This window comes from Eleutherodactylus coqui, chromosome 12, assembly GCF_035609145.1.
Source record: "Eleutherodactylus coqui strain aEleCoq1 chromosome 12, aEleCoq1.hap1, whole genome shotgun sequence".
In the NCBI taxonomy this organism is placed as follows: Eukaryota; Metazoa; Chordata; class Amphibia; order Anura; family Eleutherodactylidae; genus Eleutherodactylus; species Eleutherodactylus coqui.
In genome coordinates, this window is record NC_089848.1 from 29,590,534 (window position 1) to 29,605,921 (window position 15,388).

The 15,388-nt window shown below is 45.7% G+C and overlaps 1 protein-coding gene across 1 annotated transcript in view; it reads left to right on the forward strand.

The window, feature by feature from the left end:
* The window catches only part of LOC136586548 (polycystin-1-like protein 1), a 258,667-nt gene extending 252,361 nt beyond the window's left edge, over positions 1 to 6,306 (forward strand). Inside the window, exons 53-54 of the mRNA XM_066584683.1 lie at positions 927 to 988; positions 5,331 to 6,306. Coding sequence (XP_066440780.1) covers positions 927 to 988; positions 5,331 to 5,997 — 729 coding nt within the window. The 3' untranslated portion in view covers positions 5,998 to 6,306. The remainder of the gene's footprint in view (positions 1 to 926; positions 989 to 5,330) is intronic.
* The last annotated feature ends 9,082 nt before the right edge of the window (positions 6,307 to 15,388 follow it).

Below are 15,388 nucleotides of genomic sequence, written 5' to 3' on the forward strand. Positions count from 1 at the left end.
CAGACATGCGTTTTGTAGCGATGATTTTGTAGCCCGTGTGAAGGAGGCCTGAAGGTACCTCTCCCTCTGCTCTCCTACAGCAAGCAGCTGATGACCCTTTTGACTGTAGTCTGGTCTGGCACGCCGCCTCCTTTTTACAACTGGGTTGCATGGCCCATTTCTTGGACTCTCAGAGTCCTATTCCTAAATTTGCACTTCACATGACAACAGGCAGTGGACAGCAAATTAGAAACAAGAACTCCTAGTACCCAAAACTGTAGTGTGATATTCAGCACAAAAAAGTAATTTTAGTTAAAATAAAGTGATTTGCATTTTGCTAATTATCACGTAAGCACAAGTTTGTTTTTAGTGCAGGGCCCATTTAGGCATTTTTAATAAATACTAACTTGATAGGTCAGAACTTAATATTTAATGGGTTGTTTAAAAAATAGAGAAATTCAAAATTTGCATCATCAATTAGTCTTGCAGTAGTAGTGGACTTTCTGACAGCTTACTCTACAGATTATGGCTCATGTTGGTGACTCGGCATCAGGGCACCCTGTTATAAACCCAATGCAGATTTCCCCAGTAAGCAGTGGTCTATCAGCCTTATGGCCACACTCACACATTTTACCACCGTCTTTGGACACAGTTACTGTGTCCGACGGGCTTTTTTTGCCCTCCATCATTGTGATGGGTGATGAGAAAAAGTGCAAAAACGCTCAAAAATAGAGCAGACAGTGCTCGAAAATCGTGGCATTTGAGCTCATATCTGCGAGGCCACATTGAAATCAATGGAAGCATTATACCATGATTACCGTGGCATTCAAAACGCAGTGGTAAAAAGCGCCTGTGTGCGAGCGGCCTCACGTATTGTATTGTATAAAAGGTCATGTGTGAAAAGATAACGTTATCCGTTGTTTAATGTTTGTTTAATTTTGTTCAAGACTGAAGAAAACGCTCCAAGAGGGGAGCGGAGACGGGACTCCTTCACTCTGCAAACCGAACGGTAAAACGTTTTACTATTCTAACACTTTACCCCGAAAATCCAACCTGTTTATAAGCATATAACAGCATAGGAGGGCAGTGAGCGTGGTCAGTGGGGATACAGCGGATGTCCATCACTAGGACTCGTAACGGTCTATAGCAGTGATGGCAATGAGCGTGGTCAGTGGGGATACAGCGGATGTCCATCACTAGGACTTGTAACGGCCTATAGCAGTGATGGTGATGAGCGTGGTCAGTGGGGATACAGCGGATGTCCATCACTAGGACTTGTAACGGCCTATAGCAGTGATGGTGATGAGCGTGGTCAGTGGGGATACAGCGGATGTCCATCACTAGGACTTGTAACGGCCTATAGCAGTGATGGTGATGAGCGTGGTCAGTGGGGATACAGCAGATGTCCATCACTAGGACTCGTAACGGTCTATAGCAGTGATGGCAATGAGCGTGGTCAGTGGGGATACAGCAGATGTCCATCACTAGGACTCGTAACGGTCTATAGCAGTGATGGCAATGAGCGTGGTCAGTGGGGATACAGCGGATGTCCATCACTAGGACTTGTAACGGCCTATAGCAGTGATGGTGATGAGCGTGGTCAGTGGGGATACAGCGGATGTCCATCACTAGGACTTGTAACGGCCTATAGCTGTGATGGTGATGAGCGTGGTCAGTGGGGATACAGCGGATGTCCATCACTAGGACTTGTAACGGCCTATAGCAGTGATGGTGATGAGCGTGGTCAGTGGGGATACAGCAGATGTCCATCACTAGGACTCATCACGGTCTATAGCAGTGATGACGATGAGCGTGGTCAGTGGGGATACAGCAGATGTCCATCACTAGGACTCATCACGGTCTATAGCAGTGATGACGATGAGCGTGGTCAGTGGGGATACAGCAGATGTCTATCACTAGGACTCGTAACGGCCTATAGCAGTGATGGTGATGAGCGTGGTCAGTGGGGATACAGCGGATGTCCATCACTAGGACTTGTAACGGCCTATAGCAGTGATGGTGATGAGCGTGGTCAGTGGGGATACAGCGGATGTCCATCACTAGGACTCGTCACGGTCTATAGCACTGATGGCAATGAGCGTGGTCAGCAGATGTCCATCACTAGGACTTGTAACGGTCTATAGCAGTAATGGCGATGAGCGTGGTCAGTGGGGATACAGCGGATGTCCATCACTAGGACTTGTAACGGTCTATAGCAGTGATGGCAATGAGCGTGGTCAGTGGGGATACAGCGGATGTCCATCACTAGGACTTGTAACGGCCTATAGCAGTGATGGTGATGAGCGTGGTCAGTGGGGATACAGCGGATGTCCATCACTAGGACTTGTAACGGCCTATAGCTGTGATGGTGATGAGCGTGGTCAGTGGGGATACAGCGGATGTCCATCACTAGGACTTGTAACGGCCTATAGCAGTGATGGTGATGAGCGTGGTCAGTGGGGATACAGCAGATGTCCATCACTAGGACTCATCACGGTCTATAGCAGTGATGACGATGAGCGTGGTCAGTGGGGATACAGCAGATGTCTATCACTAGGACTCGTAACGGCCTATAGCAGTGATGGTGATGAGCGTGGTCAGTGGGGATACAGCGGATGTCCATCACTAGGACTTGTAACGGCCTATAGCAGTGATGGTGATGAGCGTGGTCAGTGGGGATACAGCGGATGTCCATCACTAGGACTTGTAACGGCCTATAGCTGTGATGGTGATGAGCGTGGTCAGTGGGGATACAGCGGATGTCCATCACTAGGACTCATCACGGTCTATAGCAGTGATGACGATGAGCATGGTCAGTGGGGATACAGCAGATGTCTATCACTAGGACTCGTAACGGTCTATAGCAGTGATGGCAATGAGCGTGGTCAGTGGGGATACAGCAGATGTCCATCACTAGGACTCGTAACGGTCTATAGCAGTGATGGCAATGAGCATGGTCAGTGGGGATACAGCGGATGTCCATCACTAGGACTCGTAACGGCCTATAGCAGTGATGGCAATGAGCGTGGTCAGTGGGGATACAGCCGATGTCTATCACTCGGACTCGTCACCGCCTACAGCAGTGATGGCGTTCTGTCTTTGGGTGTTCCCTCGGATTGCCTTGCCCTTTGTTTTCAATGGGACCTTAAGACATTGCGTGCTGTGTGATGTTTAAAATTGAAATCAATCCTTTAATGCGCATGATACGCGTTCCTGAGGATCGCAATCTCACAGGAGTGATGTGAGCAAATCCAGCAAATTTCATACTACAAAAGCCAAATGTTGGTTCTCCCTTTCTGAGCCCTGCAGTGCGCCGCTCACACAGCAGTTTATATTCACATATATGGAATTGCTGGATGCCGGGTGAACCTTTACACCATCCAATCAACATGAATACCTGTAGGGTCACAACGCTCACTAAACCCCCCCTGGCTGAACTCCTTGTGGGGTGTAGTTTCAATAATGGAGCAACGTCTTGGCAGTTTCCACTTTACTGTTAGCTCATGAGCTCTGCAAATGCGAGATGGCATCCAAAGTCCATTCCAGCAAACTCAATGCAAAAAATAGCGTTCTTTCACTTAAATAAGCCCTAACTGCTGGGGAAAAAATTACATAACCTCTCTGGCACAGTCGGGGCTCCGGCGCGTCTTCTTTCTGGCTTTCCAGCTCTGTTCTAAAGCATTTTCTTCTGGCCAAGGATTTAAAAATCCCCACCTCCTGAAAGCACTGCCTCTGATTGGCTGAGCGCTGTGACCAATCAGAGGCAGCACTCAGTTGTTATTCAATGAATGGCTGTAACTTTTTTATTTTTCCATGGACTGAGCTCTTTGAGGGCATATTTTCTGCGAGATGAGCTGTAGTTTTTATTGCTACCATTTTGGGGTACATACGTTTTTTTTATCACTTTTACTGCGTTTTTGGGGAGGCAAAATGCTAAAAATTAGCATTTCACCTTAGTTTCGTAGCTTTTTTTAAAAATGCTTTTTGCCTTGCAGGATAAAAAACGTGTTTGATTTATTGTACGGGTCTTTATAGACACGACAATACCAAATATGTGTGATTTTTTTTCCCTATGCTAATATGAGAGAAAGCATAAAAAAGGGCTTTTTTAACATTCTTATTTTTTGTACATTATTTTGATTTTTTTTTTGTCTCTCCCTCTAGGGGACTTACACTGTAGCACAATGATCCCTACAATAAGGCATTGCAGGACTTCTCTCCTGCAATGCCTTATCACTTATTACAGCGATCATAGGCACTGGCAATACAGCTCGCTCCCTCTGTGAACCCTTTCCCTGCCGCGATCTACTTACATCACAGCAAGAAAGGTGTTAACAGCGGGGGACGCATCTCCGATGTACCCCTGCTGTTGCAGCGGGAGGCCGGCTCTCAGTGACAGCCGGCTCCCGCTGCCGTATAGCGCGAGATCTGTCATGATCTCGCACTATCCCTATGACGTAAGGGTAGGTCATTTTGCGAGAAGTACCCCGCTCCCATGACGTACCCTTATGTAATGGGGAGAAAAGGGGTTAAACTTCTGCTTTCCTGCGGATCGGACGGCTTCCATTGACTTCAGTTGACTGAAGTGGAGCAAAACAAATCTGCATGCTTTAATTCAGTTGCGGACGCTCATGATTCCCCATGGGAAGCTTAAATTGTGGATCTTCCATGCAGGTGTCTCGCACGGACCCTGCAAATCAAATCCACCCGTGGACATTGGGCCTAATGCTGTTTTCACATCTGCATTGGAGCTTCCTTTTGCAGGTTCCGTCACAGATCTGGCACAAAATACCAGAAGAAAAAGTCCTACATGCAAGACTTTTCCGTCCTGTAAAATGACGGTCAGTTGAAAGGAATCATTTATGTGGGTACAATTTAAGACTCACAATCTGGTAATAATGAGCCCAGGATCCTCTATGACGAATCAGACAGTAGAAGCGCCTCTAGACGGGTGAGGGGGCGATCAGTGCCCTTGAGTCTAGCGTTAACTCAGCACAGCCCATCACATTATCTATGATGATCACCAGAAATTGGCATACATCGTAGTAGAATTCTCCTCCAGCTTATAGCCAGTGTAGGTTACCATCTGGTGCACGGAGGTGCTACCCGATGAGACTCGGGGGCTGGGTCAGGAGGGCTATGGGGCTGGGTCAGGAGGGCTATGGGGCTGGGTCAGGAGGGCTATGGGGCTGGGTCAGGAGGGCTCGGGGGCTGGGTCAGGAGGGCTATGGGGCTGGGTCAGGAGGGCTATGGGGCTGGGTCAGGAGGGCTATGGGGCTGGGTAATCAGGGGTCAGTGGTTTTCACTTGAGTTTAATGCATTTGCTTATAATATTGTGCTTGTTCTTGTAGCGACTTTTCTGATGTACTTGGTATAAATCTAAGCTGCCTACCACAAGGCTTGGAGGGGGCCTCCAGAAATGGTTACAGGATTCCAGAGGAAGTTCTTTCAAAGCTCAAGTATTCTGAAGATGCCATAAATCATGATGAATGTGGACTCCCAGTTGCAAACAGCAAGCAGTGCTTAGAGGTTTCTCAACAGGCGGATGCTCCTCAGTATCTACCAAGAGATGAGAAAGCTATTTTGCCCCCTGTTTTGTATATGCACCCATTTGCCCATGCTAGTAACCTCAAATATGATAAAGCAGACTGTAAAACCTGCTGTACTTCAGCCAATATACAAAACAAAAGCTGCAGACCTCTGAGGCGTTCACATACCACCGTGCTTCAGCCTTTGGGGAGCAGCGCTACAGCTTTGTGGAAGAAAAGTAATGGGCATGGAAGAAAGGCATCAGCGAACCTCAACAATGAGGGCGACTCGGAACAACCACACTGTAACGTTTTCCACCAGAGCTTCCGTGAGGTCTTAAATGAAAAGGAAAGTACAGAAACACCTGTAGAAACGGCGACACGTAGATTCCAGCAAACACCAATAAGTACAATAATCCAGAGGGATGATAAAACTCCATCCAATACAAATGCCAGTGTGATTCCTTGTTCTGTGAAACAATGTTGGTAGTGTGAGGGCAAGCAACGTGAATATGGCCTTAAATATGGAAATATACCACTTGAAATATAAGCTCTACCCCAAAAATAAGCCCTAGATACTCTACATGGAAAAAAAAGCAATACTTACCTAGCAGGCGCCGTCCGGGTCCCTCTCGCTTGTCTCTGCAGTTCCAGGCCAACAGAACATCACTTGCTGGTAACTGGGTTTGTAAACCCCTGCCTCTAGCAAGAGATTGCTTTGATTGTTTCTCGAGAGCCATGGCATAGCCAATCGCTGCGGTGCTCGATGAACCAATCTCAGCCATTCAATGCGATGGTTGAGATTGGTTCATCGAGTGCCACAGAGATTGGCAGAGCCACAACGCTTGAGAACCAATCAGAGCAATCGCTTGCTAGAGGAGGAGCTTAAAAAACCCTGTTACCAAGAAGTGATGTTCTGTCAGTGCTGAGAACTGCCGGAACGCCACAGACCAGCGGGAGGGACCCAGATGGCGCCTACTAGGCAAGTATAAGACATTCCCCGAAAATAAGACCCAGTGCCTCTTTGGGGGCAAAAATTAATATAAAACAGGATCCCATTTTCGGGGAAACACGGTATCTATCTATCATCCCTCATTTTCCGCCTTAGTACTTCCGCTTCTACAGACATATTCCTCTCTTGGGTTGCTCTTACGAAGACATTTTCCTTTTCTTGCAGTCATCCAACATGCTTTTCCTCCAGCTCTCTAATTTTGGCTAACAACTCATTTTCTGTCCAGCTGAACTTGTCTCTTTGAAGCAGAAAAAGCTGGAAGAAATAGGCCAAAGGCTTCTCGGTTTGGTCCACAAGTCGTTTGTAGTTTTCAGCCTGCAAAATGACCTCAGTCATCTGCATCAGAATGGTAGCCAGCTTCTTCTCACCTTCCTTAAACTGACTCCTAATGTAATCTTTGGACGCCTTGGTATATTTCAACTCTCCTTCGCAATTCTCCAGCTGCTCCTGCACCCCATGCAGTTTCTGGACAGCTTCTTCTCTATTGCTTGTAGCGTCCCACAACTCCTATAAGTGTTACCCTGTTTCCCTAAAAATAGGACCTACCACAAAAATAAACCCTAGCCTAATTTTCAGGGAGGCTTTGAATATAAGGCCTTCAGCAAAAATAAGCCCTAGTTACACTACATAAAAAAACAAAACATTACCTAGAAGGCTTGGTACGGGTCCCTCCCGTTGCTCTGTAAATGTCCGGTGCAGTTCCCGCAGTCCTCGGCTGCTCGTTCAACATCACTTCCTGGTTATGGGATTCATTAATTCCACCTCCAGGAAGCGATGGCTGTGATTGGCTGAGCAGCAGTCAAAGAACCAATCATTGCAGCGCTGGATGAACTAATGCGATTGGCTACGGCTCAGTCAATTCATAAATCCCGCCTCTACAACACGGTGGCTGTTGATTGGTTCTTCCACCACTACACAGCCTATCAATGCAGCGCTGGATAAACCAATCACAGCCATCGCATTGGTTCATCCAGCACTGCACTGATTGGCTGAGCAACAGTCGACAAACCAATCACAGCTATTACCTCCTGGAGGCGGGATTTATGAATCTCATACCCAGGAAGTGATGATGTATGAGCGGCCAAGAACTGCAGGAAGGGCGTCGAAGCTGTGGAGAGCAGCGGGAGGGACCTGGACTGAGCCTGCTAGGGAAGTATAATAAGACCTCCCCCCAAAATAAGACCTAGTGCCTCTTTTGCGGCAACATTTATAAGACAGGGTCTTAATTTTGGGGAAGCACGGTAGCACCTTGTTAGGTCACTGCTCCAGAGTGTTAACATCCACTAGTATACCACGACCTATTCATCTGACCGCTCCAGACAAACATCACTCTCATCATCCTGAGGACACAAAGGTGAATTATTGTCAGGCTAATTATCTGTACACAATTGTTTTGGGGGTGATACTGTTGGCAGTAGTTACTGTTAGGGACTCCATTCACAATTATTCTGGTGTTTGACACTATTATTGTTGGTCTATTATTTGTATGGCAATATACGGTCTTGTTTTAGTTAAATAAATAATGGCGGTGTATTTTGTCATGTATCGGTGTTCATCTGAGTTTGTATTTACCTAATTTTAAGACCCTCTAATAACCAGATGTTTTCTTTTATTTTGTCCTGATCCATAAAACCATAGAAAAACAGAGGGTGCACTTAGTTTTTCTTTAGGGATGACTATATTTAAGTCACTATTAAGTCTGCAGTCCTGCATTTTGAGGCACTGGGGGCACTTGCTATTAGAGCTAGCATGAGGAAAAGAAGTCATGAAAATGAATTCATGAATGGCTGAGTGCAGGGACCAATCACAGGCAGCTCTCAGCTGTCCTTTAATAGCTGAGAGCTGCCTCTGATTGGTCACAGTGCTGAGCCAATCAGAGCCAGCCCTTTCAGCAGGCGAGGATTTTAAATTCCCGCCTGCTGAAAGCTCTTCACAGCAGTGCAGGAAAAGAGCCGTCTGGACGCGCCTGAGCCCCGGCAGATGCAGAGAGGGGAGTATAGATTTTTTTAATTTTTTTTACACAGTTGGAGACCTAAGATGTTGGACCAATAAACATCGGTACACCAAAGGGAACTCATGGGCCGACATTACATAAGGACTGATAATCAAAACGCACACCAAGCAGACCTGCACACATAACCAGATGGAATAGCTATAAATGAAAAAGGTATTTGTTCAGATTTTGGCCAAGATACTTAAGCGCACAAGCCCGCTGACAAGGGTCTTCATTGCCTTGTGGGTCTCTACTCTCACAAGACAACTACCACATGAAACCTGCCTGCATGCAGGGTGATCGTCCAAACAGGAATGTCCCCATCCTGGAACCAAGGGACCTACCTTGTCCTAGATGGCAAACGATCCACAGCAGGACAGGATGCAGCTCAAACCAATATGCCAGGAATTTACATGCAAAACAGAACAGAACAGCACTGTTCACTTTGTCTGGCCACCTGCACAGACCTACTGAACACATCGCTATTCACACAGAACAAACAATCAAGCAAAACCCTAAAGGCCCTTTTACACACAATGATTATCGCTAAAACTACTGCATGACTGAACAAACTGCTGATATTTTTAAATAAAATTACACCTACAGATAATGGCTTTTAATCACTGCATTTTCTCCATGAGTTGGTTGCTCAGCTGGGCGTGTTTATGCAATGGTTATCTGGCCAGAAGGATACCATTTTCTCCTCCTGGTAAAGTACATAATGAGTAAACAGTGTACTCATTATGTATGCAAGACAAACAAAACACACCGTGCAGTCGCTCAAAATTCCATTCAAATGGAACAAATTTTGAGTGATCAAACAATGGTTTTTATGCCGGCTAAAAACCAGTACTAAAGGACAATTGAATGAATAATGCACAACTGCCCGCGTTTACATGTAACAATTATCGCTCACTTTTGGCAGTTTGAACAAATTTTAAGCAACAATCATTGTGTGTAAAAGGGCCTTAACCCCTTGAGTGGCGGGTTTCCTACCACCCTATCGTGCCCACCAGGGCAGGTTTTTTAAAATGGTCTAATCATTGAATTTCAACTAATTTTGCAGTTGCGTCTCAAGAGCCATAACTTTTTCATTTTTCCATTGACATGGCCATATGAGGGCTTGTTTTTTGCGGGACAAGTTGTGATTTTTTTAAACAGGGGGGAGGAAAAAAAGAAATGGGGAAAAAAGAAAAAAAGGGGCCATGTCATTAAGGGGTTAAATAATGTATTAACTTCCTTCTCTGGGTCATTACGACGCAGGGATACCACATGTGTGATTGTATTTTTGATTTTTTTACAAAGGGAGACAAGTGTTTTTTATTTTTTTTATAATTTTTTAAACTTTTTTTTTTTTTTTAATTTTGTTTTTTTTGTCCCTTTAGGGGGCTTCCACAGGGACCCATCAGGACCCCTGATCACATTCCGGGGGTCCGATGGTGACAGCCCTTTACATGCTGCAGTGACAGCCCTTTACATGCTGCAGTCACATAGACTGCAGCATGTAAGGGGTTAACACAGCAGAGATCAGAGGTTTTCTCTGATCTCTGCTGTAAGAGCTAGTACCTAGCTGTCCTCTGACAGCTAACAACCAGCTCTCCCTGCCACAGAGACCATCGGCTTGCTTCTGACAAGCCGATGGTCTCTATGGCAACCTGTAAACAAACCAGTGCAGAAGATTGCCGGCACATCGGCAATATCTTCTGCTGGTTTTTCAAAGTCCTGCACTGCTCTATGTGGGTCTGTGCAGGCAGAGCACACTGTCACAGCTTGTGGCATTGTGCTCTGCAGCTCCCATAGTGATACATAGCCCGGAAATCTTCCGGGCTATGTTGCTATGAGCAGTGGAGCTCGGCCCGGAAAATTTCCGGGCGTGCCACTCAAGGGGTTAAAGTAGAGGGAACCCCATCATCCTCTGGCCAGAGTGGCTGGTATAAATGAGCAGCAGACCAGGGGGATTGGCTGGCTAGAGAAATCCACACCCAGACAGCTCAAGTATGCTACACCTGTGAAGCTGTGGTGATAGAAACCCATATAGAACAACAGATCCCAGCAGCACAACCTGACAATTAGCCGCTTCATAGATTATATTTAATGATGGATGCAAGACTATGCCTCCACAATATGGGCAAACACTTCCTTCATGGCATGTTGTATCCAGGGCCATATTTAGACTTTATGCTGCCCAAGGTATTATATTGTGGAGGCAAATGGCTGGAAGTTTTTGCTTGTAATTCTGTCCTTCTAAGGGCAAATTCTTTTGGCCATTCGCCATCGCAGGTGGTTGGGGTTTTGGTCAAATGTGATTTTTGTAGCGTTGGATTGTACCCTAAAGGTGATTGTACACTTTTTATAGCTGTCAGTGAAACAATTTTTAGGACAATAGCTACATATTCCTCTTACCCTCTGTATACACAAATTACTTAGCTAGGAGTAAATGGGTTAGAAAAAAAGTCACAGCCAGATACCTTTAGCAGCAAGGTTTAATAGTAGTGCAAATTAATAGGCTTAGGAACTTTTTAAAGCCATCAGCACCCTGTAATCATGTTGCACAGGCACCGATGGGGTGACATTGGCATCCTCCCGCTGCCGAACTGCTTAGATATCACAGGCACTGTTGACCATTGCATCTGAGGGCATTTTTTATAGTGCCAGTACAGTCCATGTAAGGTAAATGGCACCAAAGGGTTAAATTGATCATGTTTGAGTTGTCGTCTTGTTTGCCTGTGAATGGTTTTATCTTGGAACGTACAGATGGATCTTCCTGTAGGGTATTCCTTTGGATACAGGAGCATTACTATCCTTGGGGTAATCCTCGAGGCCCATTGCATAAGAGATTAAAGTGATCATTTAGACGCAACAATCATCACTCAAAATTCGTTAAGTGTTGAAAGTGAGCGATAATCGTTACATGTAAACACGCGCCCATCCTCCACTTTTCGTTAGCTGTTCGTTCATCGTTATCTTTCAGTCCGCTTAAAATCCATTGTTTGGGAGTTAGCTTTTCGTTTGGTTTAAATGCAATTCGTTCAGTCGTTTAGCGATTTGAGGGGGGCGTTTCATCGTTTGGTGGGGCGTACATTTTACACGCCTAAATGCAGAGAGATTGGTTGTCGGGAGTACAATGCTTCGATTTCTGCACGCTCACCTACTGCTCTACCATTGGCCGGGGCGTAGAGACGTAGTCCACAAGCAGGAACAAAGACTGTTCCAATTCGCCATTTTCCCCACACGTGCGAAGCTCAGTGCTAACGGATAAATTAATTATCTGAGCCTTCTATGAGCTTTACATTCTAACTATATGTATTAGGCTGTGCTCCCTTTTTGTGGCTGCTCACCAGATGAAGTGTGGATACTTTGTAGCTGATGTACAAATGCTTGGTCACTGATGCCGTGGTGCTCGTAACTCAGCAGGTTTGTCTAAATATAAGCAATTTGGATGTAAATGGCGGGCATCAACTGCAACATGTAAAATGGCCATTTACAGCTAAGCTGCTTACAGTATGTTCACGTTTGCATTTGGGGATTCCATTTTCCTGCTCTGTTTCGGGAGCAGGAGAGGGGAATATCCTGGTCAAATGGACCCACTTTGTGACGGGACCGAACGGCACCATATGGACTCCATTGACTATAATGGGGTTTGTGACGTTTCCATTCAGCTGTCTGACATTTTACCAGATGAAAAGTCCTTCATGCAGGACTTCTTCATTTAACATTTCATGTGATGAGGCTCAGAACGCAGATATAGACAGAGACTAATATCTGCACTGAACTGCATGGATCTGCCAACTTGCAAGTGCTGCAGCACCTTGGCTGCAAACGTACTACAAAATGTTAACACAGCCATAGACATTAAAGGGTTGTCTGGTTGGGCATTCTCAGGATAGGTAAATCAGTAGAGGTCTGCAGCTTGAGCCTCATGCTATTCAGTTTTTTGCCTGGCCAGTGTTCTCCTGCACTCAGCTGATTTCTGCAGGAAGCAGACAGCTCTGTTCCCACTGCAGTGGCCAGGCTTGGTATTGCTGGCAAAGGTTCCATTGAAGTGAATAGGAAATTTGCCTATAATACGAAACCTGGCCACTGCAATGTGAACAGGGCTGTCTGTTTCTTGCAGAAATCATCTCAGTGCAGGAGAATAGCTTCTGCGCAGCGGACCATCGCCAATCTACTATTGATGGGCTATACTAAAGATAGCCCATTATTAGTTTACAACGGGACAACTCCTTCGTTACATTGACAATGTAAAACTTGCTTGTAGTCCAAAATTTGTCTACTCCATTATGCAGCTGGCCTGGATTGAACATGGATTGGGAATGAAATTCCCTTTGAGAATGTGCAGTGCCCTACGACTGCAGATCATGTTCATGACTGCTCTTCCCCTGCTCTGCCCTCTCCCGGAGTATGCCTGATGCCGTGTTCTCTCTCTGATCCCCCTCAGATGAAACTTGGAAAAACATATTCATTGTAAATTTAGTGCTGCTGTAAACCTTGCAGTTACATTATAATGAGGGCCACATCTCAGTCTAGCAGGGGGAAATGTTATCTTGCAAAGGCCTGTACTGCTTCCTCTGTGTACTCCATCAGTGTGGGCAGGCTGCGGATTTGATTGGTAGAGCACTGCAGAGAGAAACCTACTGATTGGCACTCCACTACCAATCAGTGCTCACAGTACAGTGGAGAGGGAGAAGCATCTTTAGTCTCCTTTCCTTTCACTCTGCTGTCTGTGCTCACCACTTCCCCTACTCCCTCTCCCTTAATGTTCAGTAGGGGGCAGCGGTAGAACTTTGACACAAAAAAATGAAAACTAATTTCTGTCTGCTAGTGACAACCTGTGAAAGTGTCTGCCCTAGGCAACCCCCAGTGCCTAATGGCAAATAAAGGCCTGGCTGAGGACTCAACATCCTGACATGAGAACCATGAAATACAAAGTTTGAAGGAAAAAATGTCTATTTCTTATTTCAACTTTATTAATGAATCCTGTAGAAGTAACCTAGAATAATGTTTTAGGCACATCATTCATTCAGCTAGTTTTTAGAGCTCACAAAGCAACAGTCAGTAGTGAATAAAACACAGCTTATAACAAATTGTTCTTTTTAACAAAAGTCCTGATATTTGTAAGTTGCCTCCAGGTATTTTGGCATGATGTCCTCTTATGTACTCCATATACTCTTTCAAGGCTTCATTTTCTCATTATTTGATATTACATCACTTATAATAAAAATTTTCCATGACATGCTTCTTAATGTTCATGACCCATAACCTTACTGTGATTGGCTATGGAATACTTATTGTATTTTGATTGGATGCTGATGGGGCAAGCTCGTAATCAGCTTCTAACAGTACTAAGTTTACTATATAAGATGTACTTAATAAATGTATTTTAGAAGTGGAAAAAATGCCATCTTGTCTGTTTCACATGTATGCTTCTCCAATGTATCGTAGGCACAATTAGGCATATTTGATTGATAAGACTATGATACCCTCTGAGTATAACCTAAATTAAGTGATTACTCCAACATTTCTGTTGAAGAACTCTGGCATATGGAATGTTCAAAGGACTTTCAAGGTTTCTAGATGCCAGACACCAGACAAAAACAAAACCACGGTAAGCAAGACCCTTGTTTCCTACTTGTGTTTGTTTCTGTCTGCTGTGTTGAGAAAGGTCCAGTATTCTGTTTCTATTTCACTTGCCAAATTATCAATCAGTGTACTCAGGGTACTTTGCGTGAATGAATAGTCTGGACTGTGGGACTGTGTTTGTTACACAAGCGGGATCAAAAAGATTCTTAAATTTATACATAACGGTCTGATATTTCCCCATCATGATGTTGTTACAGAATTTGGAGGCCTCTTCACAATTTTTAAAGGGGTTGTCTCGAGGAAGCAGTGAATTTTTTTTTTTGCCCAGTCCCCCTAATTAGGCATACATTACTAAGCCCCCCTGTAAATGACTTTTCTAGCTGGTTTGTACTTACAGTTCCAGCGTTTCAGCAACTTATAAAAATTTTCCCAAGATGGCCGCCGGCTCTTTTCCCATCGCTTGCTGTAGCCCGACGTGCGCGCTCCCGAGACGCTACCAGCTGTGTCTCCCTGACAACCAGACGCCCCGCAGCCGCCGACCGGACCCCTGGATTGAACGCGGCCGACCACGGCACACAGTCACCCACCGCCAGGCAGCAGGTAACCGGCGCTAGACCCCTGACAACAGACAAAGCCCCCCCCCCCCCGGCACAGCGGCAGCCCCCCCCGGTACAGCGGCAGCCCCCTCCCCCCCCCCCGGCAGCCCCCCCGGCCCATCACTTACCTGGGCGGCAGGACGGCGGGACAGCTGGGCGGCTTCTCAGGACAGCTGGGCGGCTCTGCACCTTCCTCTAACAGAGGATGGTACAGAATGGCCGCTCCAGCGCACTCCCGAGCAGTGACAGCTTGTCTACGCATGCGCAGAAGAGCTGTAGCGGCGAGCACACTGAAGCGGCTCGTGCAGAGAGGAGAAGACCGGACTGCGCAAGCGCGTCTAAAAAAGCAAGCTGCCAGCGAATTTAGACGGAACCATGGAGACGAGGACGCTAGCAATGGAGCAGGTAAGTGAATAACTTCTGTATGGCTCATAATTAATGCACAATGTACATTACAAAGTGCATTAATATGGCCATACAGAAGTGTATACCCCCACTTGATTTCGCGAGACAACCCCTTTAATTTACATTTGGGGCCTCTCTTAAATTGAGGTCTAACATATATCATTAGACGTAGATGGTATACAGCCGGTTGGAAAGATAGAATAATTTGCATGAGAAATAGTGTGAATTACCGAAGTGTGGATGAGGGTTATTTTAGGTAAAGTGAAGACTCATGAATGCAAAAGTGTGTGATAAA